Genomic DNA, 27,876 nt, shown 5'->3' with positions numbered 1-27,876 from the left:
ACACAATAATCTAAATTTACTCAGACTCTCCGAGAAACAATCAGGAAAAAAATACAGGCAAGAACACACCTTATTTTTAAGAAAGAGATGATTGTTAAGAAGAATAGGAGAATGAGCCTCTGAATGTAAATGGCAATGCTTGAAATACATTGGCCATTTGGAATCTATGTTAAAGTCTGTTGTGAGTTGGGGACTCTGCCCCTTAGACTCTACGTTGAAATGTAAAAAGATAATATTATAATACTTCTCAAGACAACCTTATAAAAAGCTTTCCATTATTAGGCTCTAATCTTCAACTGTAAGAAATTATAATGACTGTTTATTTCCATTTGATAAATGCATTTGCCTAGCAACAACAGCAAAACAAACAAACAAAACCAGACCTTACAACATACCCAAATAAAATTGCTGACGCAATAAAAGGGGATATTAGATATAAAAAAAATCTAACATCAATACGGACTAGATGCTCTCAAAATAACAAACATATCAATTAGGAACCTTTAATTTCCTCAATTTTGGTTTTCACATCTTGACTCAAAGTGTTTCTCATAGTTTTAATGTTCTGCTCTGAAAACACTACTGAAACTTACAAAAAGTTTATTTTATTCATCTTTCTTACTCTGAAAGACCTGCCTGTCTTCATGTCCATCCCAGAGTAACATTTCTCTGATCTCATTTCAGATGCCTTTTACATTCGCTTAAGCAATTTTTATTGCAAAACAGAGAAATTTTTAGAAGTCACTAAAAAGCACTCCCTTACCTTCTAAACCTGCTTCAATCAGCCCAAACTGTTCCAATAATTTAACAAAAAGCACAATGACGATCAGAACTGCTATCATTTCAAGCCCTTCCAAGTTCATGGTCAGTTAGGTCATGGTCCGACCACAGCCAGTGAGAAGTGCTCCTCTGCCTGGCTTTCTTTGTAAAGCCATTAAACTACATTAAGAAGGCTACTGCCAGAGGAGAAGGGGAGGAGGAAAGGTTGAGAGAGAGAGAGAGCGAGGGAGAGGATGAGAGAGAGAGAGAGAGAGAGAGAGAGAGAGAGAGAGAGAGAGAGAGAGAGAGGCGAGATGGAGAGGCTGAGAGAAAGCGCGTGAATAAGAGAAATGCATTCATCCTGTCTACTGTAGCAGAGGCCAGAAGTGGCGGCCGAATCAAGTGGGGCCTGTCGGAATTAGCGGCTTCCTTGTTAGCACTCTTACACAGGGAGACAGTCACGCATGAAGTAAGGCGCAGATCACCCGAAGACCCCGAGGTCACCAGGACGGCCCCCAGGAAAGACGATACGCGGCAGTGATGGCTCCGCGGCTCCAAGACCCGCGCTCCCGCTGGTGGCTTTGTTGGGCTGGTCAGTTGCCTTGGAAACGGAAACTAAGCAAGGGCAGGACTCCCGCTGCAGACAGCCACCAAGCAGGCATCTTGAAATCGGAAGAAAAAGCCTGAAAATGCCGAGGGGCGGAGTGACACCTTGGATCCAGCCGCTTAGGCAACACTGTTTACTAGTCAGGAAAAGCAAGTGTGTATTGTGCCCCAACTAGCTGAGTGCGGAGAGAAAGGGGGCTTTGGAGAGTCGTTCAGGATTTACTTTCTTCTCAATGAGTTGCCTTATCCTAGGACTCGGTCTGAGTCACTGTGAACTAATATTTTTGCTTGAATAATACCTATCATACTCTTTCAAAGCCTGAGTATGATAAACTAATAAATATTCTTAATATTTGTACATTTTAGAGGTTAACAGTTATATTATGCATTAGCTCACTGCCATTGGATAGGACAAAATATACATTTCTTTACAATGTGTACTTCCTATGCTTGTTTTTTTTTTTCCATTAATTTAAGTAAATTTAGAGCCAGAAAAAGTTTGAGAACAACCACCAAGAAATCAGAAACAAAACTTTGGTGTTTCTTTGTTTACCTTGCACTATCATTTCATTCCCCCTCCCCCCATCCCATTACTACCTGTATAGATCAAGTCTACATTAAAATAGAGAATTTAAAAAACAAACAAAAAAACAAGAGTTAAAAAGCATCAGAAAGCCAATCCAAGTCTCCTATTTCTTAGATGAGCAAAACTGAGGGCCAAGAAAGAGTACAAAAGGTCAAAACAGAGCACGGTAGAATGCAGGTGTCCCTAACTTCTGTTGGGTTTTGAGGCAGTGTAGCGTAATGGCTCAGGTTACAGACTCCAGAGCCAGACTGCCTAGATCGAGTGTAGGACCCTTATTAGCTGCGTAACCTTTGGCAAGTTACTTAACATCTCAGGCCTTAATGTGCTCATCTGTATAAAGGGTGAGGATGATAGATAGCATCTCTCTCATTGGACTGCTGAGGGACTTAATGATGATACTTTTAAAACAGAGAGTGTTCAATCACTATCAGTTCTTATTTTTTTTAGTGTTTATTTTTCAGAGAGAGAGAGAGACAGAATGTGAGTTGGGGAGAGGAAGAGAGAGAGGGAGACACAGAATCTGAAGCAGGCTCACAGAGCCTGACATGGGGCTTGAACCCACGAACTGTGAGATCATGACCTGAGCCAAAGTCAGATGCTCAATCAACTGAGCCACCCAGGTGCCCCTCCCAGTTCTTATTTTTGTCACAAGTCTCTCCATGCTTGATACATACCACACAGCGTTGCCAAAGTAATCACTCTAGGAAGTAGCCCTCATCTTAATCATTCCCTTAATCAAACACCTCCCATAGCTCTTTAGTTGCCTACTGCATAAAGTCCAAGCTCCTTTGAACAACATCCTGGTCTTTCTATGATCTGGGACCAGCTGGAAAATCCCACCTCACGGGCACTACTTCTGTAGATCACCCTACCTGACAGCCCCACTTCCTTCTCCCAAACTCACTCTGAGCTTCTCCATCTCTGAGCTCTGTTCAAAACACTGTATCTATCTGGAAGGTCCTTTCTCTGCCTGTCAAGTTCCTAAAACTCTCCCAGAAAACGTCTTCAAGCAGAATTGTAGGAAAGCTCTCCCTTTTTTCTGTTTTTCTGCACCGTCCTCTTATATTATATTATAGTCACTTGAGCGCACATCTTCATAACTTAAGAGTAAGCTTCTGGAAGGCAGAAATCATGGCTTCTTTACCTTTATGTTCCTCACATGCCTCCATGGAAGGCACATTATAGTTCACAGGTATATGAAATGGAATAGACACACATTGGATAACAATAGTCACCATTAATTGGGTAATTACCATATCCCAGATCCTTTATATACATTGCTTTTCCCTCTTAGCCACTCTGAAAATAGGCATAATTAGATATGATTTATAGAGAAACACTAAGCCTCAAAGAGTTTAAATAGCAGGCTCACGGTCATACCACTGGTGAGCAATAGGACCAAGATTCAACTCAAAGCCCAATATTTATTCTCATTATTCTACACAGCTTTAAAACAAATTAAAAATCCAAACATTGGCACAAGTAGTTGTCAGCCCAGAAATGCAGGTTATGCCCAAAATGATCCCTGCAAACTCTTCTGTGACATTTTAATTAATCCACCAACCCCTATAACTTTGCACCATGCGAAGTTTCCAAACTAGTAGTTAAGTGAATTCCTGGATCCTTCTTCCTGCTTTTACACCGGATTTATTATTACTTAAATATATATCACCTCTGTTCTCCAGAGAGGACTGGTCTATGTTTTTTTCTACCTAAGGGAACCCACTAGAGCCCTTCAACTTGCACTGTAAATGAAAGTCAATGATCAGGTCCTTTATGTTCATATTTAAAATTGATGCACTGTCAATGAAATTAAAACAACACACTGGCACTACATCAGACTGAAAAGCTGCTGCACAACAAAGGAAACCATCAACACATGAAAACGCAACCTACAGAATGGGAGAAAATATTTGCAAACCATATATCTGATAAAGGGTTAATATCTTAAAAATGTAAGAAATGAATACAACTCAATAGCAAAAAAGAAGAAAAGATATGTCAAAAAGCAAATAACTTGATTAAAAAAATGGGTAAAAGTCCTGAATAGACATTTTCCCAAAGACAACATAGAAATGATCAACAGGCACATGAAAAGGTGGTCAACATCATTAATTATCAGGGAAATGCAAAGGAAGACTTCAATGAGGTATCACTTCACACCCGGTAGGACAGGTATTATAAAAAAAAAAGATAACAAGTGTTGACAAGGATGTGGAGAAAAGAGGACTTCTATGCACTATCAGTGGAAATGTAACTGATACTGCCATGATGGAAAACAGTATGAAGTTTCTTCCAAAAATTAAGAATAGAATCACCACATAATTCAGCCATCCCTGTCTGGATATATGTCCACAGGAAGTGGAATCGGTATTTCAGCACCTGCACTCTTGTGTTCATTGTATCATTACTCACAAGAACCAAGACATGGAAACGACCTAAGTGTATGTTGATGAATGGACAGAGAAATGTGATAAGCACATGGACATGCACGCACACGCGTGCGCGCACACACACACACACACACACATATACACAGCAGTGGAGTATTATATAGCCTTTAAAAAGAAGGTAGTGATGCCATTTGTGACACTACAGATGAACCTGGAGGACATTATTCTAAATGAAATAAGCAATACACAAAAAGGAAAATACTGGATAATCTCATTTATATGTGGAATCTAAAAAAATTGAATTCACAGAAGCAGACTGGAAAACAGTTGTTACCAGAGGCAGAAAGGTGGGGCAAATGGGGAAATGCTGACCAAAGGATACAGAGTGGCAGTCTGTAGGATGAATACATTTTACATATTTAATGTATAGTGCAATGACTATAGTTAGTAATACTGTATTGTATACTCGAAATTAGGTAAGAGAGGTCCCTGCTGCTCTCATGAAAGGTAACTATGTAAGAAAATAGACATGATAATTATATTGACTCTCATAATCATTTCACTATGTATAAGTATGACAAAGTAATGTATTTAACACCTTATATATGTACAATTTTGTTAAAATAAAATAAGGTTATTGTTCTTGGGCTGAGAACTGTTTGTGGGTGGATTGCTAGTGATATCTGCCAGAGTGAGGGGCTTTGCCCTGGGTCTGGATGGTATGTGTTCCCTTGGAACTGAATTGCACTTGCCAGAGCCCATAGGTTTCCTTCTGGATCATTTACCTACTAAGCCAGATCTTTACGCATGTTCTCTCAGTTGGAATGCTTATTCCCAGATCACTGCATGAATAAACAACTTTATGTAGGTCTTGGCTCCAAAATCCCCATCACAGAGAGGCTCTTGCTAACTGTACCATGTGGAACACCACACCTTTTCTGACCCTCGGAGTCACCATCCTCTGAAAGAGTGCTATCTTCCTCCAAAGCACTGTCACCACCCGACATGATGTCTGTTTGCTCATTTAATATTCCCTCCTGCTAGAATGGAACTTCTTGCCTATGAAGGCAGAGATTTTTGTCCAGCTTATTCACTAGGTTTCCCTTGACTTAGATTAGTGCCTGGTACATAAGAGTCAATGACTAGTTTTTGAATGGATAAATGTAACTGATGCTCTTTCTTGCCTTTCCTAAAAACCATGTGCTCTCTCAGTAATCTCCCAGGACCCCTTTCCCTACTCTCTAGAGGGCTAAGTCTGGCTATGGACCCTTGTGAGGTTTCTGCAAAGTCCTCTAATGGGGGCAATGCTGAGGAAACCACTCACTGCATGTATTCCCGAACCCTCTCTTCATGGCGGGCCGTGAGCATTGCACAGGGGACTCTTGGCTATCTTCTTTTCTCAGCATTTAATGTGAGTAGGATTTGTGGTTCCTGATGATGTGGTCAAGGAAAGCAATATAATGAAAGCATCAGAGAAGGTCTCCCTGTCCCAAATACCTCAACACCATTGGTATAAAGGATGTGAAGTATCTGGAAAGCATCCACTCCCTTTGTTTCATTTTCAGCCGAAAGAACACTGCAGTCTAAATAGCCAAAGTGGCTTTGTCAATAACTCTTAGCTTCAAGTCATAGCTGAGACCAAAGCATTCATCCAGTATCTTTTCTTACTGTAGAACCTGACACTCCATTTTAAAAGAGACACATTAGAGTGACCTATAGAAAGAAGAGACCTGGGTACTGACTCTTGATCTTTGACATCTTTCAAGTTAGACTCTGATCCTCAGTTTGCTGTCTTCAAGTGAGACCAGTATACCTCCCCTGGGGTGTCACGAAGATTAGATGCAATGACGTTTGTAAATGACACTTAGGCTCCCTGAGCACGGACCTTGCCAAGCACTGAACTAAGCACATTGGCTGTTCTGTCCTCATAACTCATTGAAGAAGATAAAGATTTCATTGTCACAGAAGAAGAAGCAGAGGCCTGGGAAGAGCTGGTGAATGTTTAATGTCCCAAAGCATCAGAAACCAGTCAGGCTGGTAGCTGTACACTGACTTTCAGGACATTCCCATGTGAAGGACTTGTGAGCTACTAGGTATACACTAGGCACTTGATAATTGTTTCCCATCATTACCATATAAATATCACTGAGGTAAGTATCCAACACCTTATTATGTGCTTTGAAAAGACCACTTGCCCTGTTTGGATTGATGTAATTTTAGATGCAAGGGCCCCTGCCCTGAGAATGGAGTGGGGGAGGGATGACTATGACGTAGCAGTGAGAGAAGGGAATGCTGTTACGACAATTTGCCAAAAGCTTCGACATGTCATTTTCTCAAGGTACTAATGAGGAGGGTGAGAGCAGATTCAGGTCTCACTGCTTAAAAGAAGGTTCAACAAAACAACTTTGGGGAGTCGCTAAACCTCTACTGCCACACAAAGTTTCCTTGGCCTGGTCCCAGAAAAATACACACACTTAATCAGAGATACTTGTACTCTTGTGCTTCAGAGCATATCACTTAAGTGCAGTTTATTCAAAATCACCAGTTCCTGGCAGAGAGGAACCCATTTCTGCTTTGTTTTCAGCAATATGGCTTTTGGAAGGAAAACAGTGTTTCCTTCTAAAATGAGAGCTGAGGCTGCCCTTTGATTAACTAAGGCAGAGAAGCAAGAGATTCTGCTTATTCGTGTCTTTTATTATTGCAGGTTGGGGATGGTATTAACTGGAGGGAAAGGGGAGAAAGGCTTCTCCATACCTTAGTCTCAGAGCCTCAATTAGTTAGCCTGGTCAAAAACTAAACTTCATTCCATTTATATCCGGTGATTTGTCACTTACTTATTTGTTAGATTTTTTGGTCCAGGTACCATACAAGGGCATATAGGCAATAACAATCCTCTCCCCTGTCTTTGTAAACCTTAAAAACTATTAAAACAAAATTTAGGTGATAATAGCTAACTATTTTTAGTGGTTTTTAGGCAAATCCCTACTTGACAGAATAGTGACCTAAGCACTTTGTGTGAAGTCTTTTACAGCATCCTCACATATATCCTCTGAGATGGGGGCCATTTTTATTTCCATTTTGCAAGAGGACATTGAGGAACAGAGGGATTAGTAGATTACACCAGGAGGTATCCAACCTAGGATTTAAACTCAGGACTGACCCCAGGGATCATAATCAGATCGTGTGTTAAGTACAAATGAAAATAACTAAAATCCTATGCAGCATCTGGTGGAAGCGTTTAAGCAAATATGGGAAGTTCCAGTTAGGCTTGAGTGGCAGTGGCAGGTACAAGAATGGAACCGAGATCCACTGTATTGCACGGGGCTTACACAATATACACATGAGGTGGTGGCTTTTTGTTTTTTCTTTCCCCCATAATAAGGCAGTCTATACGGCATGACCCCTGGAGAATAAGGCTAGTCTTGGCAGAGAACTCACCCAGAGCCTGGAAAATACTTGAAGCTAGCCACTTCTTCTGTCCCAATGCCCTCATGACATTTCTTCCTGTATTTTTCAGGCCACCTCCCATTCTGACATGCAAAATGAACACCCCTTGCCTGCCTCTAACTCACTCCTCTCCTTCAGCAATTACTTGATCCAAAAGAAGACTGGTTAAATCCTGTGATTGAGTGAACAGGGAGGATATTTGGATTTCAAAAATGAGCTGAAGTGAAGCCAAGCAGCAAGGCATCAAATGAGGAATTTATCTCAGTAATAATGTGAAGAAGTAATGACGCACATTCATGGAAGTGGCAGGATAATGCAGATGTTAGGAGCACGCTTGAGTTCAAATCCCAATTTTGCCATGTTAGAGCTTCATGACTTTGGGCAACTTGCTGAGATGATTCACGCAAAGCACTAGCACAGACACTGGCATGCTGTAAATGCTTAATCAATGGTATCTATTACTGTTAATAGTTATTGAGTCCTTGCTACATATGAAGTACTGTTCTTTTTAATTTTTTTAAAAAATGTTCATTCATTTTCAAGGGAGAGACAGAGTGCAAGCAGGGGCAAGGCAGAGAGAGAGGGAGACACAGAAACCAAAGCAGGCCCCAGGCTCTGAGGTCCCAGCATAGACCCAATGCGGGGCTCAAATTCAGGAATCGTGAGACCATAACCCGAGCCAAAGTCCGACACTCAATTTACTCAGCCACCCAGGATCCCCTCATGTACTATTCTAATTGCTTTCCATGAATTATCTCAATAAATCCACAGAACTTTATTAGCTAAATACTATTATTATTTCTAGCCATAATGTGGATAAGAAGCTGTGAGGTATCTTCAGCCGAGTTGGGATTCTGAAGAAAACACACCGCTCACATTTACATCCACCCATCAAGATTACCAGCATCTTCACCACAAGTAGTGTAGGAATAATTTATCCATTTATAATGACTTGGGGTTTAAATCACTCTTCTCAAGAAAATTACTATATAGGTATCCCTGTTGAAAAAAAGTATATATTTATAAACAGCATTGAAATAACTTTCCTGGGCACTGATTTTTAACATCTTAGTCACCTTCCCTTCCAGAACACTCCACAGAATGAACAAATACAGTGATGTGTTAGTGTGTCATTAGATTATAGACTCTACTCAGGTTTAACTGTATTTTCTAAGATTTCTGTCATCTGCTGAGGAAATCCACCTTCACGGACATATTCTACTGCTCCATCAGCTCCACCACGGTATCACGCTAATCCCATGATTAGGCAATATCTTCAGTGGTAAAGAAACAACACTATATCAGGCTTCACCAGAGAACCTTGACCTCAGGATGAATAGCAGAAGCGATCTACTAAGTGGGTGAAGGTAGTTAAATGGAGGAACAACAGGCAGTGATTCAGAAACACTTTGAAGCTATACTTTAGTGCATCTTTACAGGACTGAAGATAAATGGGGGGAGTTGTAAAGAGCAGTGATATTATACAGCACTGGCAAGAAAGAACGGGGAGCTGCTATATGTATATATTAACTGATGGTGCTCAAAATTTAGCATGCATCAGAATTACCTAGAGATATTCTTAACAGTGAATCCTCTTCTGTGTTGCCCTCTCTCTCTGCCCCTCCCCTACTCACACTCTATCTCTCTCTCAGAAATAAACAGCATAAATAATTTTTTTAAAAAGTGAATCCTCAGGGGTGCCTGGATGCCATAATCAGTTAAGCATATGACTTTGGCTCAGGTCATGATCTCACAGTTCCTGAGTCTGAACTCTGCATCAGCTCTTTGCTGACATCTCAGAGCCTAGAGTCTGCTTCAGATTCTCTGCCTCCCTCTCTGCTCCTCTTTCACGTGTGGTGTGCTTTCTCTCTCTCTCTCTCTCTCTCTCTCTCTCTGTCCCTCTCTCAAAAGTAAATAAACTTTAAAAAACGTGAATCCTCAGACCTTCTCCAGAGATTCTAATTTAGTAGGTCTTGGGTAGAGCCCATGAATCTCCTTTTCAATCAAACATTTCAATGATTCTAATGCAGGACTTCTCTGGACCACACCATGAGAAACACTGCATTAATCTGCTCAAATACTCTCACCTCATGAGAAACACAGCCTCCAGGAAGACATTTACCCAGCTTATTAAAAACTAGCCAAGACTCACACCTTTCACAGATTCATCATGGTTAAGAATAGATAGGAGCTCTGTCGGTTTCTCAAACTTCTCTAGAAAGTTTGTTCTCCTACTAGAAGTAAGGTATTTTTAAATTGTTTGTGAACAGATACAAGTGTCCATTGCATGTTGTCAAAATATTTTTTGATGAGTCATTCTGTGAATCCATTGCAAGTTTCTTTCACCAGGGAGCTTGAGATGCAACTTAAATCGAGACAGGACGATGAACCTTTTCACACTTCTCTGCGTTGCTACATATCCTAGTTCCTTTCTTGACTACCTCTGGAACATCCCCCTTTTAGCTCCAAATGCGGTCACCTAAGTAAGGGACAACACCAAGACACAGTCATCTTAGTAACCCAGCAACGCGAAATAAATAGCAATTGATGGATGCTGATGTTCAGAAGCGTGAAGCTGATTTAGATAAAGTAGATTTTTAGTTGGAAATCTAATAAGAAACAAAACAGTAGCCACATGGATCATGGAGCCTCTTCCCATAACTCTGCTGTGGATAATCTTTATTTAAATCAATACTGCAAAGTAACAAAAGACACAAACTTATCTGATGCCTAATTCATTTATTAATAAATTATCTAAGACTCAGATAGTTGAAATAGGATTACTTATATGATCATTCAACTCAGGGCAATTTCTACAGATCTTAGCACTGCTTAATGGAAATCTTAGCTGAGATATATATTTAGCCAGATTTCATTCCAAATATTATATCTTCCAACAAATTATTCCTCATTACAGTTGATATGTTGTATTTCCTCACAGTGATAGAGTATAAAAATTGTTTGTCCTTTTATTTTTCTGCACCAAAGAAATAAAAGTACAAAAAATAATACACAACAATTTCCTTGACAATTATTCATGTTACTTTTATGTTGTAATTTAATTACTAACAACTCCAACTTAATTACTTTTTAATAACCTTGCTTTTCAACAAGAATATTTCAAATATAATAGCCATAATATTTATATCATGCTAGAACCAAATTTTGCACAAAAATCAAGTGTATATTTCATGTGAAACACACATACAGACTTGCCATTAATAGGACCACACTGAAAAGAAAAATTATCACCAACACGATGGAAATATAACTTTTTAAATAACAAAGTGGTCCCAAATAATGAAAGATTAAGTTTTGTAGATAAATAAATGCAAGCTATGTTAAATGTATATATAGCCATCAACAGATTAAAAGTTTTTTGAAGGGTCATCAAAACAAGTCAGTTAAGGGTCACCTGGGTGGCTCAGTGGGTTAAGATCTCAAGTCATGATCCCAGGGTCTTGAGACGGAGCCTTTGAGCTGCATGCTGAGCTGCCTCTCCCCAACTTGTACCCCTGCTCACATGTGCATGTGTACACACAAACTCTCTTTCTAAGAAAAAAAGAGTCAGTCAAGCAATACCTGCTGGTTAGAGGACAGCACCTCTCCAAACTGTGGCATTAGTACATACATGCAGTAGTTTTCTACTGCTGAATGGTTAATGATCACGAAGTGACTTGGACCAAGACAAATTTATATTTCACAGTTCTATGGATGAAGAGTCTGATCATGGGTTATCTGAGGCCTCTACTCAAGCTTAAATCAAATTGTAAGCTGAGGCTATGATCATGTCTGAGGCTCTGTCTGGGTCTGCTTTGAGAACACTGGTTGTTCACACAATTTACTTCCTTGTAGATGCATGACCGAGGTCCCTATTTTGTGGCTAGCTGTAGAAAAGGGACCACTCTCAGTCCCCAGAACCTGCTTTTGGTTCTTTGCTCTCTCTACAACATGGCAATTTGCTCTGTCACCATCAGTGGGAAAATCTCTCTTATGTTTCACATCTTGCTGACCTCTTTTCAGAGATTACTTGATTAGATTAGGCTCACCCATGCTCTCTCTCTTAGGATGATAAAATTCTGTTAAGCCTCTTTTTATTCTGACCTATCCACAGTCTACATTGTTGTCAGAGTGATAGAAGCAGGTTATTCTCTGGCTTCCATTTTCAGTGTTATGTCACTGACTACAGAATGTAATCCCTAAACCATAGCAAGGCAAACAAAGTCCCTTCCTACCTTCCAAGGAGCTCTCCTGCCTTATCTCCTGACAATTTTTCTTTATAGCCCATGTTCAAGTCATGCTGAACTATTGCTGTAGCCGAGCTCCCAGGCCAGTTTCTCCAATTACTTCCTTGCCTCTCCTTCTGAGAAATTCTAATCCATAATTTAAGAATCAGCTTAAATGTTTCCACCTGAGTGGGGTCTCTCACAAGGCCCTTTCTCAACAAGATTGATCCCCTTCTTCTTTCTGCTTTGTGCTTAATTATGATCCTTTCAAGATTTATGAGCTGGTTGACATAACTAGTCCTCTATGAAACTATGAGTGCTTGAGAGGAGGGATCATATCTGTCTTTCTGAACTTAGTAATTATCCATGAGAGTGGGACACATTAGTTGATCAGCAAAAGTTACAGTAAAGGAAGGAGGGTAGGAGAAGAGGAAGGAAGCAAGCAACTGATGGCATGCTATCTGTAGGGCAGGAATTAAGCCAATGCACCACCCTCCAACAAAGAATCACCATATCTAGAATCCCACCATTAATGATTTAATTTTTCACATTAAGTATTCCAGGTGTCCTAAAAAGAACCTAAATGGCAGAAAACAGTAATTTCTAACACCTTGGTGTGAAAAGAGTTTCACTCATCACATCAGTGCAGGAAAAGTGAGACCACTGGAAACCTGACAACTTGATGCCTGATGACACTAATGCATGAAGAAGGAGATATTTTAAGAACGAGTCTGTTAACAAGTATGAAGCTCATCCAATGGAATAAGTAGTCAAACCGGAAAATCTGGAGTGATTCTAAAACAATCCAGAGGTTTAAGACAATCACTGATACACAAAACTGTGCCTTTACCCCTCCTATTTTCCATTAAATATTTACGGTAATCAACATTCAAATTTGTTTTCTTGAAATAATTATTTACTGGCCAGTACCCCCACTTCATTGATGCAGCCTCCTAAATTTGTAAAGCAACTCTATAGTGGTCAGTTTCTGCACTGGGAATGACTAACTTTCCTATATTCCCTTTCTTTTGGAGCCCATCCTGCCTCATGTTGTACTCTCCGAGGTAACATCAATTTGCTCTTGTGAACTGTGCAGGCATTCACTCTGTGTGTGTGGCCAGCCATTCAGGAGACACTGGAAAGTCAGCTTGGTGTTCTTGTGGGATGGAAATGTTTGTCATAAGCAAGAAGAAAAATTGGCACCTGGTCTAGGTACTGAGTATTCATATTGCTTTTACAATATCTTGGATTTTATCAAACTCAATTCAGATGCCAACAGTCCCTTTTTTCATAATTTTTAAGCCCTAATGATTTTAACATAAAGTTAATCAATATATTTTTATTAATGAGCATATGAGTCACTCTGATTATTTTACATAAAACCATAAAAATATACTTCCTATTCAATGACAAAAAAAACTACTTTTAATCATTTTTCTATGTTTCTGTTTCCTTTGGAAGGAAAAATACACACACACATGCACACACACTAAAATTCATGGAAGAAATCAACTGGAAATATATATTTTTCATCAATCAGTTTTTTTTTTACAATTAGATAATTTCAACAACCTGATAAATAAGCATTCATTCTTATTATCCACATAACATGAAAGCTATGACTATAAAAAACAGAAAATAAGTGCTAGCATGTGTGACTATTTACTGGCAGGAGTTGTGAATTCAAAGGGCTCTTCTACCCTTCAGAGAAGCCGTGTTGGGAAATTATGCAGTGCCTTCAATGTTTCTGCCCTTGCTCAAACATTTTGGAACCCCCCCCTTTGGGAATTCCCTTTCAATTCTGGCTTCCATCAGGCCCAAACCTTTCAATCCTCTGCATCAGTGAGAATGAGAACAGATGGCATTTTTAGAGCCATATCTTATTAGGAAGCTTTTCTGTAAATGGTGGGTGGCTCCCATGGTGGTGCCTGTGGGCCCTGGAGATGTGAGGAGCATCTTGGCAGCTGCCTGAGTTTCACACGGTAGCTTCATTGTCTCACATCACCATGAGCAGCATATGTGGCCAACCACCAGCCATGGGCTCCTGAAGCCTGCTATGGTGGCCAAGGTTCCACCTGGAGAGTGTTTCCATGTGCATGAAATTAATAGAGTCTGGAGTCTGCCTTGACCCTATATGTATCCTCACTGCCACTAGTATGAAAAATAACTCATGCTTTCTCCTACTCCCAGGAAAGACATAGCTCCTACTCATAACATTTTGACTACTTTGTGTCTTATAAACAGCATCACAAAAAAGGAAGAATATGCAAAACATGTAAAAGGACACAGAGGGCAACTCGACTATTTTTCATTGGCTTACACAAACGTTTGCCGGGAAAGAAGGTTGAAATTCATGGTCAAAAGAAGCCTTTTATGCTATCATTGAACTTCAATTATGTACTAGCCATGCCTACATTACCTGGGATAATTAGAAGTTCACAGCATCATTGTGAGTCAGAGTGATCCTAATAGTTTCTTGCTACCCAGGGTAGAAATGAGCCTCTACAATTCTATTCTACTTGGAAAAGGCGTCTTACATTCATCATTCACTTAAGCTTCTGACTTTGAAAGTTTGAAATGGGATTTTGAAAAGGTCATTTTTCTATATATTTTATCAGTTATTTGCTTTTATATTTCTTGAGATTTATGCATTGTGTATCAAAGTACTTTGTTACTGTTGTACCACCAAATAGTGGAAGAAAAAAAATGACACATTCTTCTGTGCCTTTTTTTCTTTCTAAAACCCTGTTACTTTTGTACTGCTCCCTGATATGTGTCCTTAGTAACTGCAAATTTATACATGAACTTGGGATTCGTTTTGTTAAAGAGGCTGGGCATAAAGAGGAGCTTATTTTTCTCTTCATGTACTTAATCCTTTAATTTTATAAGATTAGCAGAGAACCTTCACAAGGTTATATTTTCCCAGACATCAGAAATATGAAGAGTCATTCAATCAGAAATTGTTTAGGGAATACACACACACACACACACATGCCATAAACAAGCTATGCAGAACACTCAATATAATCCCTCCTGTTTTAAAACAAATGAACACTGAGGGTACCTGGGTGGCTTACTAGGTTGAATGTCTCACTTTGGCTCTGGTCATGATCTCATTTTTCATGAGTTTGAGCCCCATATTGGGTTCTCTGCTGTCAGTGCAGAGCCTGCTTTGAATCCTCTGTCCCCTCCCCACCGCCTGCCCCTCATGCTCTCTCACTCTTTCTCAAAAACAAATAAATGTTAAAAAATAAATTCTGGAATATTATGAATTTGATAATGGCTGGGAAGAATGAGGTACAACTCCAAGCAGATGGCACAGCAATTTGAAGACAGAACTGATCAGTCAGAAAAAAAATACATTAAAATACACTCAGGGAGGTCCATATTCTAATGTGGTACTCTAAGCCTGTTCCATTTACAGGCAAAAGGAGGAAAATCCAAATAAAAGTCTAAGGGGGTCGAGGCCTGCTGGCTTCCTAGGGTCTACCAGGCACTGTTGGTTCTTTGCACATTCAGACTGGCTTCAGTTACAACTTTGATCTTCTGGTTCCATTTGCATGTAGTTGGATCAGTCATACGTGACGGACAGAGGGATACAAGGTGCAACAAGCCAACCGAAGGATGTGTGACTTAGCATGGAATGAGCCTGGTCTGCAGCCATGCCGTGATTTCACAATCCAGTTGTAACTAGTTTTTCCTTAACATTTAAATCCACTGTTTACCTTTAATATCTGCCTCTCAATTGCCAGATTTTTCATTCTGTGTAGAAAATCCCCAAATGCTGGCTGCCTCCCTAGATCTTGGGAGATTGCCTTCTCTTCAATGTCCTATTGTGGTATTCTGGTTATCTACCCAAAATAAGCTCCATGGCCTCTTACTAAATTTGCTTGATTCTTGAATCACCAAGTAACCTTTTAATTATCAGTGCACAGGAGATAGTCATGTCCCCATCAAGGAGAACTCTTTAATATCCACAGTGAAGTCAGACAAACACTGCCTTCTACCACTGATCTAGGCATAACATACACAAAGGCACTTAAACATCAGTTTAACGTCTGTGTCACAGCCATCCACCCAGTTCCAGTGGGAAAAAAATTTTTTTTGAGTGTTTCTTTTTCCAAGAACAATTGTGTCATATTAATAGATAGCAAAATCAACTTAATGTACTCATGATCCTCAATTTAGAATTGAGTACACTAGGAAAGAATGGAATGGAATCTATTTTTTAAGATAGGATAGGAATTTAGTCTTCAGAAGTATAAAGGGTCAGTATGATCTTATGAAATTATTTTCTAATTATTTTCATGTGTGTTCTGGGTCTTGATTAAAAAAATATACTTCTAACTGTAGTTCATGATCAAATAGTTCTATAAGCCATATATTAGAGCTCTTGGAGAATAAGGCACTGTATCTACAAAACACCTTAATGAAATTACAAATCTGTTACCTGAGATGGGTCATACATTAAGGCAGTCCTTCCTATAGACACAGTGACAAATGTAATTTCATCTGATTAGCTTGTCATTTTCAAGAAAGCAGATAAGCAGAACTCTGAAGGAGAACTCTGAAGCAGAACTCTGAAGGAGAACATTTTGATGGCGAGATAAAGAAACAATAAAGCCTGTGTCTGAACAGTTCACTGGGCTAGTTTTGGCCTGGAGGTGCCTGAGTAGGCAGGGGCAAACGTAATTAGGGCACCTGGAGCCTGGAGGAGTGACGGGCTGAGACCAGAGGGAGGGGCTTGGCAACGGGTACTGCGCATGTGCAATGGCTCCACTGTTAATGAGTCACGTTCAACACAATGGGTAAAGAAGAATGATCGTAATACCTTATATCTGTCCATATGTTCACATTTTTCAGAGCATCGTCACACATGTTATTTTATTCTCATGAGAAGTACTGGAAGTAGGATGAAGTAAACGAGGCACCTTAGGGACACACTTGAAGGGGGTACTCATTCTCAGGGTCCTGTGAGCGCTCTGTGCACTTTGCTCCTCACATGAGTCCAGGCCCTTTTCATGAGAACAATCATTATTAATTCTGTGTTAGATATTAGGAACTCCAGTCACACGGAATTTAAGCACCCCTGTCACAAATAGCATTGAATCTGGGTTTAAACCCTTGTCTCCCTGCCTTCTGGGAAAAGGTCCATTTTTTAAATCTGCTTCAGACAACCTCAGTAAAGACTTCTCTGCACGAATTTGCAAAGCAATCAACTGGCAAGACAAAGAACCATACTATACTTGTTTGTCATGAAATGTTTGTTCAAAGAAAAAGGATGGTAAAATTCAGCCAGCAAGGTTTCAGCCTTGGAGTCCTGTGTTAAATTTGAAGTATTTCCATTTCAGAAAGACGCAGACAAATTGGAAACCATTTAGGGAATGATAAAAGAAAAAAAAACTATTAGAGAAAAGAAAGGTTTGATTTATGAGGCCAGATTAAAGGAGATAAATGCCTATTATTTGGCTAACTGACAACCAGGGAATAGGATAAGGATCTACAAATATTGGGCTGATCTAAATATGGGCGAAACAGAGGACTTATAAGTATGTACAAGACAGAGTGAGCAGGAATGGACAGGAACAAAATGTGAAACTGTAGACAATAAGAAGAGGGTTTTCTGCAAGAGGATTCATTAAGTTAAGGAGTAAAATGTAAAAGAGGAAGGAGAAGGGGAGAGGAATAAAAAAGTGGACAGGTGTATGAAGAAGAAGAAAAAAATCAAGGGAGAAAGAAGAAAGGGGGCAGGTAAAGAAGAAGTTCCTTAAAGAAGTAGGGTAAGAGAAGGAAAGAAGAGAGGGTGGATGGATGGATAATGGCTGGAAGAAAGTAATGAAGAAAGGAAGGAGGGAAGGAAGGAAGGAAGGAAGAAAAGAAGCATAGAAGGAAGGATGGAAGGAATAAAGGAAAGATAGCAAGAAATTTCAAATCCACTCTTGTATGTATTTCTCTATTAAATATACCAGCAAGATACTGGTTTTGGGATAGATTTTTTTAATACAAAACTCCATCATGGATCATTACAATAATTTTGATATATAAATGTGTATTGGTGATTTGCTACAAATAGAATCCATAGAGTGTAAGGAATGCTTCTGTAAAACAGCTGTGTTTGGTGTGGGTGACAGAAGGTACCAAAACAAAGAAAAAAAAGAGAAAGAAAGAAGAAACTATGTCTTATTTCACAATATCTAATAACAGGAAATTAAAAATTAGATTCCTGGCAGGTCTCAGGCAGAATGAACATCTCCCAGAAACCTGAGCCAGTTGAGAAGATGGCGTTAGTACCCTACCTCAGGGGAGAAGGCTGCCGCTAAATCAAAAGGAGACAGTAATGAGGGGTTGAAGTCATTGTACAAAGCCATTACTGCTATTAAATTCGGGGCCTGAGCACAGGGAACTTGGCAACCTTTGGCTAGCTTGCTACACATAGTAGTTACTGTAATTGAAATTGAATTATAACACCACCATGGCACACATCCTTCTTTAAAATCCAACACATAATAATGCTACTAAAATAAAGAACCTCTGGAAACAACCTATGGTCCAATTGTCTCTTTGTAGCTGGCACCTGCCTTCTTATGGAGTCCTTCATGTTTCCTCCCTCTACCACAGACTGGTCAAAGTCTGTTGAAAAAGGGGAATCACAAGGTTAACATGTGGTGAGCATCGGTTGGGTGCCAGCCCAACTTCCTTTATAACCTCCCATGAGGTACAGATTCATATCCTCCACTTCACAGATTAAAAATATGAGGTCAAAGAAGTGAAGTCATTTTCTCTAATTCATTTAGATAAAGTACAAGAAATAGCCAGGAATAAATATAATTTAAATCAGCTTATACTCAGTGTTTCCATCATACCCAACATTCAGCAAGTTGCCTGATGCATAACACATAGTAAGCACTCAATTAAAATGTGCTAAATTGTATTGGAGGGAATTGATGTCATAATTGAGATCTGGAAAGAATCTCCAACAGCTTTGGCCATGATTTGGTGAGGTGCTGCCAGATTTTCACCAGCTATTGAATTGTGTCTGAGCCAGTTGTGGCCATATCTATAAAATGGCCATTTTTGAGAACAAAGTGTCTTTTGTCCTCTTTATTACTACTGTTACCACAAAGTATACTAGATTTCCTCGGTATCATATAAAGGGAAAGTGAGCCTAATATTTGGATTATTTCAACAGATGCTGAACTTTTATAGAACAACCTACCTAATCAGTTCATGTCTTGTACTATAGTGTGCTAAGAAATAAGACTGACAGTCAATAACTAGATCCTGACAATCAATATCTAGTGCATTTTATTTCATAATATAAAAATACTTTTTATGTGCTCCTAAGAGAATACTTATACTTGGAAATAGGAGACTCAGTCCCTATACTTACAGAGCTCATATGTCCACTGGGAGAAGAAATATAAATTCATGAGAAGGTAAATAAAATTTAAACAGCCATTTGAGATTTTTCTTTTCAATAGATTTCATTCAACTAATATTTATGGAATGCCTTCTATGTACCAGAACTTGTAAAAGGCACTGGTAATAAAAAAATTAGTTGGGATCATCTCTCAAGAACCCCGCAGGCTAGTGGGGCAGAAAATTTGCTAACACACAGTTAACAAAGCATTAGTGCTTTAGAGAAAGCATATGATTCTAAAGAATGCATAAGAGGAAAGGTTTGAATCAGCTGACAGAGAGCCTGAAGGCTTTCTCAAGGAAGACTTCCCAAAAAAGGTGAGGCCCATAATGGTTCTTGAGCAATGAATAGGAGTTTTCAAGAAAGAACATTATTTACCCATCAATGCAGGTATAAAGATAACAGAAGAGAACGGCAGATTGTGGCAAGAAAGTATTATAAGCAAAATTATTCATATTTGAACAGGAGGATGGCATAAATACTCCATAAAATTTTTCAATTTCAGATATTTTTAAAAGTCTACTTCAATATCAGTAAATGCTGTGATGAGTTCAAGGCCGCCTTGAACTCATCTTAAGATGTTAAGAATCTTAACATCCCAACCAAATCTATTGCAAATTCCCCTCCTCACTGTAGGAGAACTTATTATTCAGCAATGTTTAGGTTAGCAAATCTAATATATGAAGGCCATCGTTAACATTTTATAAACCACTTATTATGTAGTTTGAGTGCTTACTGTTTAAGAGCATATCCACTTCTTGCAAAGTAACTGTAATTGCAGCAGAGGTATCATGGGACATTCAATTAACACAGTGCAAAGAAGTAAGAATCATGCTTTTTAAGTAAACAATTACAAAAGTTGGGGTGCCTGGGTGGCTCAGCTGGTTAAGCATCTGACTTCAGCTCAGGTCATGACCTCATGTTCGTGGGTTCAAGCCCTGTGTCAGGCTCTGTGCTGACAGCTCAGAGCTGGAGCCTGATTCCAGATTCTGTGTCTCCCTCTCTCTCTGCCTCTCCCCCTCTCATGCTCTGTCTCTCTCTGTATCAAAAATAAATACAACAGTATAAAAACTTTTTTTAAAAAAGCATATAAATGACCAGCATGCATATGTTACAAAAATTTCTGAATCTAAGTAAGTCTTAGAATCTCAGGAATACTGCTGTGAAGTATTCTTTTGATGTAGTGTCTAAAAGAAACACAATAGAATCAAAGTTAAGGAGCTACAGACAATTTTGTATGTACAGAATTCTGATTATAAGAACTCCAGGTGTTAAACAGTTACACTATCCACCTTCATACAAAAATAAACTAGAAAATTGAGTGATGACAGTCATTGTGTCAATTTATAAGGTCAAGGAAACTTTTATGTATTAATTCTCTTAAGTGAAAACAAGAAATAATTTCACATTCAATCCTAAACAAATTTAACTAGAACCTCATAGAATGTACCACATGAATGATTTTCCACAAAAAATGTGATGTCCTTAAAGAATAGCCAACTCCCTAGCTTCCTCTTCCAACATAACCATCGTTGCCATTGAACTTGGTCACTCCTACTTCCAGGGAATAATTACCTTTTGCAAATGAATTTTAAAAGAATCTCCCTACTCCATGCTCAGCAGTGTCTTTCTTTAGTTGTCCCTATTTCTTTTGTTGCTTTTGAAAAGAGCTTTTGTTTTGTTTTGTTTTTGTTTTCTGAGCTGTGCCTTATTCACCACTTTTGGAAGAGCTCAGTTACTCAGACACCAAATGCCTAGTTCAGAAAACTAAGACCTGTCCCCTCAAAGTCAAACCCGAATCAGCCCCTATAATTAAACTGGGTTAACTCTTGATATGTTCCATGGCCCATTCTCCCTGTTTCCCCAGTTCCTCATAATCTGGCCTGACTCCTCTGTAAAACTGTATCCTGCTCTTCTTTGGTAGACAGAAGCTCTCATTTTGATTCCCTATCACATCCTTTGACTGTAGTCTTACTATTTCTTGCTGCTTCAGCTAAAACCAATATTCAGGTATGTTTTTCTCTTCCTGAACTCAATAGTTCATGGTTCTGACTTCACAAGGTCTGCCCAGTGCCATCTTAGAGCAATTTCCTTTAATGCTCATTTCCCACAAGATGCTTTTTTAAAGTGATTTTTTATTTTCCCTTCCATTTTCTTCTCTCTCCTTCCCTGCTCTCTCTCTCTCCAAACATACACACATATGCACATTTACTACATTATTAAATGCCTAATTATATTGTCTCTAGGAATTTCATATGTAATTATATTGTTTATCTCATAATAATATATAAAATCTATGCCCAAAGAATCTTCCTATTTCCTTTTCCTAGAAATTGGAGCCTAATACTGATTGAGCAAAATATGGGGGCTTATTTATCCATTTATTCATTCAACAGATATTTATTGATTGCCTGATATGCCCTAAGCCTTCTACTAAGTGCTACACTCAACATTCGATTTAGCCGCATGATCTTTTTCTGTCTCTGTTTCACCTTTTCTATTTTGCACATACCTTCCTCATGGAATACCCTCTACCTTGTTTTTCTAGAAATGTATATTCATCTTTCATAATTCAACTTAAATATCAGGTTTTCCAGGAAATATTTTCTAACCTTCAGAGGATTACCAGTCCCTTCTTTTTAATATCACCCCAGAATATGGCACTTACCACATTTCATAGTAACTACTTACTCACCTATCTGTCTCCTCCCAGTTAGACTCACTCACTGAGAGGAGATGTAATTTCTGCCTCCCTGGTACTTTTAACAATGCACTGCACACAGTAGGTCCCCAATCAACAATAAATACGATAATAAGAGGATCTGGATGTATCTGATTTCGTATAAAATCAACATCTGAGAGTTTAGTATTGCCATCCACAAGCGAGCCCAAAGCAGGTGATTCCAGGGATCTCTCAGCATTTTAAAAGCCATACAGCATTAGTACAGACCAATTTAAAGAAAAACAGGGGTGCCTGGGTGGCTCAGTCGGTTAAGTATCCAACCTCGGCTCAGGTCAGATCTCACGTCCGTGGGTTCGAGCCCCACGTCAGGCTTGTGCTGACAGTTGGCTCAGAGCCTGGAGCCTGCTTCCGGTTCTGTGTCTCCTTCTCTCTCTGCCCCTCCCCCTCTCATGCTCTGTCTCTCTCTGTATCAAAAGTAAATAAAGCATTAAAAAAATTTAAAAAAAGAAAAACAGAGTCATAAATAATAAATTTGATTGCCCCAATCTCCTAAAATGCAACAATTATAAAACCCATCGGGGACTTATATGATCCTGTCTGTTGCCACAAGACCTAGTAGATATTATAAGTTAATTAAGGTGGTATACTAAAAGAGGTGAATTTAAGGATTCTGATTATTTACTATTAGCACTATTTATTTACCCATAGTCCCATTTATTTACCTATAGCAACTCAACTTGACCACTTTTATGGTAGTGACTCCTGTTTTACATCTCCAGCTCAGAAGTCCCTATACTCCAAATTTCTTTTCCATCTCAGTGCAAGTCATCTCCACTGGAATGTCTCAGAGACACCTTAACCATGACGTGTCCAAAAGAAAACTCTCAATTTTACCCTAAATCTTCCCCATGCCTGTAACGGCTCCATCCAATGTCTCACATCAGAAACCTGGGCATAGTAACCTTGATGTGATCTTGACTCTGCCTTTCCTCTTTCCACTCTCATCCAACCCTTAATAAGCCCTGTTGAGTCTTCACCCAAAATAAATCAAACTCTTCTCTCCTTCCCCTGCAATGAATTGCATCAGTAATGATTCCTATTACTTCTACTGATACACCTTCCTATCTGTCCTCCTGTTTTCTTCTCTTACTCCTTCCAATCTGAAGGGATTTCTTGAAATATATACAGAATCAGCCTGCTCCTAAAAAGCATTCAGTGGCTTTTCATTTTATTTATAATATAATTCCAAATCCTTTTATGGCTTATCAAGTATTAACAAGCCCTCTTTACTAGTTCCTACTATGTTCCAGACCTAGTGATCTTTGAGCTCCTGTGGCGGAAGTTCTTTACCTGCTCAGAGCCTTCATACAGGTTTCTTCCTGAAAGGCTTTTCACTCTTACTCTTTTGAATTTTGGGTTCTTCTCAGAACTGTGTTCTCTGTTCAAATAATATTTCAAATATATCTCCTCAGAGAAAACCTCTCGGACCATGCTATTTAAATAGCTAATCCCTCAGCCTCACAGAAACACATAATTGTTTAGTTTTTCTTATCTGATTTGATTCTTTTTAAAATTTTTTTAAATTACTTTTTTTTTTTTACATTTATTTATTGTTGAGAGACACAGAGAGACAGAGTGTGAAAGGGGAGGGGCAGAGAGAGAGAGAGAGACACAGAATCTGAAGCAAGATCCAGGCTCTGAACTAGCGGTCAGCACAGAGCCTGATGCGGGGCTCAAACCCATGAACTGTGAGATCATGACCTGAGCCGAAGTAGGATGTTCAACAGACTGAGCCGCCCAGGCGCCCCCTATCTGTTTGATTCTTAACAAAATAATACTTCTCTGTATTTGGGTCATACTTACTTCCTCCCTAAAATATAAACTTTTTTTAAGGCAACAACTCTGATTCTCTGATGCCACTGTATCCCCAGGGACCAGTATGGAACAAAACACTTAAAATATTATGTGTTAAAAAGCACACACATTAAAATAATTAAAAATAAATAAATTCAATGGGCCCTCAGTGAGCATCCAGTCTCTGCCCAGAGGTATATCCACACATTCATATACCATTGATAATCACAATAGCACTGTAATGTACATAGTCTTATTCCTATTTAGCCCAATAAAGAAAGTTGAGATTCTCAAAGTGCTGTCATCATTTTCAGATATTAACCTAAGTCCCTTAATCCATTTCCAGTGATCTGCTTTGTTTATACTCTACATAATCAAAACCATTGTTTAATCTAAAAAATAGTTTCTACCTCTTGTTGACATTCACCATAAAATTTTGTTCTGCCCCATAACTATTTTTTTTTAATGAAGGAACCAAACAAAAAAACATGACGGCATACATCATCACCGTCTCTTTGAAAGCAAACAAAGAAAACAAAAACCTCATCAATAGTAATCTCCTACACAAGCCCGCAAGAGTAAATTAAAGATGTGTTGGAGAGAAGGGATCCTTCCAGTCATAAGACTAATGGCTGGTGGCCAAAAGGCAAAGGCAATCACCTGCTTATTCTTTAAAAATTCAGTCAGAAAACCTTGAGTATTTTTATACTACTACTTTATCATATCACTGTAGAAATAAACTGCAGGAAATAATAAGGCATTATATTCCTAAATGTACTAAAACTGTGACAGAAAGAGTTCATTATACAACTGCCCACTTTCTGGAGCAAAACCAGTTCAGGAAGGCGGCCACATAAACTCATCTTTCAGCCAACAAACATTCATAGATCATCTGGATGGCATCGTGGCCAGCAGCAGCACTGTGGCTGAGAGTCTGGGCCGCGGAAATCAAGAGTTCAAGTCTCTCCTCAAGTCTCTGTGACATTGACAAATGGCTCAGTTCCCTCATCCTTAAAATAGGGTTGATGTGATGACAATCTCATGAGATTGTGATGAGGAATAAAAGACAAAATGAATAAAATGCCAATGGTGTAGGAATGATCTCAAGAAATGTTAGTTTCTGTCACAGGATAATGTGACAAAAGAGGCAAAAGTTTAAGGCACCCTGAAACGCGAGAATGTAAGTTTTCATGGTGGGTGGGGAGGGCTAGTAGGGTAGTTAGTAGAATGAATGGAGTTAAGTAATCTTTGGGTTTTTGGGGGGGAAACTGTTCCCCTTCCACATTTTTAAAAACAACTTTAATGAGGTGTAATTTGCACCTCAAATAATATAATTGATGTGTATCTTGAATGGCTTTTTAGCAAATTTACAGAGTTGCACAACCATTGCCAAAATGCAACATTAGAACATTCTCATCATCCCTAGAAGCTCTCTCGTGCCCGTTTGTAGTCATCACCCTTCATACTCTCAGCCCCAGGCAACCACTAGTCTATTTCCTGTCTCTGGATATTTCATAAACTGACTTATACAGTATTAACCTTTGGCATCCGCCTTTTTCATGTCATATAATGTGGAGGTTCAGCCCTAGGGTATTATGCTTCGGTACTTGTTGATGTTTACTGCTGATGTTTACTGCTAAATGGTATTCAGTCCTATCAATGTACTACATTTTGTTGTTCTAGCCCCCAGTCGACTGACATTTGAGTTGTTTCCACTTTTTGACTTTCACATAATGCTACTGTAAACATTTGCATATAAGCCTTTTTTGGGGCACATGTTTTCATTTCTTTTGGGTAGATTCCTATGACTTCCCCTTCCCCATTTTAAGTGAAGGATTTGCCCCTCACAGGATTCCAGTGCAACTAGTTGGGGAGAGGAGAAGAGTTCTGATTTCATCACCAATGACTACTGAGTGGTCGGGTCATACAACAAAGTGAAAAAAACACATTGATTTTTGTCTCTGTTCTTTCTTTCTCTAAGTCTCTTTGTGACCATGGGAGAGAACTAAAACTTTTAATACCTAAGTATCTCCATTTATGTACCAAACATAGAAACTAGATGTTCCTTAAGCCATCTTAGCCTTAAAAAACATATACTACTTTTAGTTACTAGAGAATTTAAAAACAATTTAAAAAATACAATCAGTGAATCATCTCTCCCATCTCTGGAATATTCTAGGGCTGGGCAGTGTGTGGGAGGCCAGCAATAGTTACAAAGCAATGATACAGAAAGTGAATGATAAAGTATTTGTATACTATTACTGCATGTAGAATCCGAGATTTACAAGTTGATGCTATAAATATGTCTCCTTTGCTTTTGAGGTTCTTCGTGCATATCACTATATTTTTCTGACCATATTTTGCTAAAGCAGTCATTTCATTCCAAGTTAACTGGCTATAAAATAAACATCATTACAACTAAATAGGGTGGATTATTTTATCAAACATTTTAAAATATATAAATCTAAGTAACACACATTACCTTCAAAACGGTCATCTCGGTGACTATATGCTTTTTTTCCCATTTATTCCAACATTGCTCAGAGGTAGTATCTAGGATATTTCACTTTGGAATTGTCCTCCAAACTAATGGACTAGCAATTTGATTTTTCAAATTCACTCTAAACCTTATTATTAAGTACCTAACATACAGCAAAAAAAAAAAAAAAAGTATAAAGAATAATAAAAGGAACATGTAGGTACCAATCACAAAGCTTTAAAATAAAAGACTACCAAAGCTCTGGAACATATTTATTTCCATGCATATATTTCTGCTTCTCTCTCTATATGTGCTGTCGTAAGTAATATATGGCAATGTCTTTTTTCAGATATAAATATATACCTATAAGATATTGTGCTCAATGTATTCTTAGCAACTTGCTATTTTTATTCAGTATTATGTTATTTATCCACAGTGATAGGAGTTCTACTTCATCAATATTCACACTGCAGGGCATTACATTAAAAAAAAAAGCTCAATGATTTATCCTATTTCCTTCTGCTGCATATTTAGGTGATATCTAATATTTTGCTACCACAAACACTTTACCTACAAACGTTTATTTCTATCACTTTTGGGCACATATGGAGGGTTTCTACAGCTTAGTTCCTAGGAATAGATTTTCTATACTATGGCAAATTGACATCTGTACTATTTATTATTAAGTTTCCTCCTAAATGTTTGCACCAATTTTTCAGCCTACCTATAAAGATATAAAATTCTCATTTCTCCACAGTCCCTCCAAACTTGGTGGTGTTCAACATTTTAATTTTTGTCGGTCACTAACTTGATTTTTAATAATCAGATGTAACAATCTTTGAGCGTCTCCTCTGGCTGTATCACTGGGTTTGGCTCAGTATGGAATGCAGAGCAACATGCGGTGAAATTACACTGACATTGGAGGAACCTAACATGGAGCCCCGGGTAAGCTGAAAACCTGGGTGAGTCCCTTAATCTCCTCTAGCTTCCATTTCTTCTTCTGTAATATTAAGGACCAGCCAAGAGCATTTCCCAGGCCTATTTCACCTCTGATCTTGACTCTATGATGCCAGTGGGAGCTCACAAACAAGGAGGAGAAAAGGCAGGCAGGCACATAAGTAACTTTAACACCAGCAAAATACACAGATAAGGTACTAGGAAAGTACAGACAATGGAATCCAAATCAGAAAGAGAGAGGAACTGGAAATATCTTCTCCAGGAGGTTCAGATGTGCAGCAGACTGGCGTGGAAGATACTCTGAGGAATGGGTGGTGGTAAGAATATTTGGGAAGAATAAAGAGCCTAGGTGGAGTTCTTTGTTTTTTCTTTTTACAACATTTTGTTATTGTTTATTTACTTATTTTGAGGGAGAGAGAAAGAGAGAGAGATAGAATCCCAGGCAGACTCTGACCTGACAGCACAG

At 38.8% G+C, this 27,876-nt stretch overlaps 1 protein-coding gene across 3 annotated transcripts in view; it reads right to left on the bottom strand.

Annotated features, from left to right (window-relative positions):
* The window catches only part of KCNIP4 (potassium voltage-gated channel interacting protein 4), a 1,120,978-nt gene that overhangs the window by 525,803 nt on the left and 567,299 nt on the right, over window positions 1-27,876 (bottom strand). The window contains exon 1 of one of the 3 annotated variants that reach the window (XM_029948129.1): window positions 764-920. The exons of the other annotated variants lie outside the window; for them this stretch is intronic. Within the exon in view, the coding sequence (XP_029803989.1) occupies window positions 764-863 (100 nt within the window). The 5' untranslated portion in view covers window positions 864-920. Of the gene's footprint in view, window positions 1-763; window positions 921-27,876 lie in introns of those variants that run through there. 3 annotated transcript variants of the gene reach the window in all.

This window comes from Suricata suricatta, chromosome 1, assembly GCF_006229205.1.
Source record: "Suricata suricatta isolate VVHF042 chromosome 1, meerkat_22Aug2017_6uvM2_HiC, whole genome shotgun sequence".
NCBI classification, from domain to species: Eukaryota; Metazoa; Chordata; class Mammalia; order Carnivora; family Herpestidae; genus Suricata; species Suricata suricatta.
Note: the sequence above shows the minus strand (reverse complement) of the source record. Positions and strands in the feature narration are given on the sequence as shown.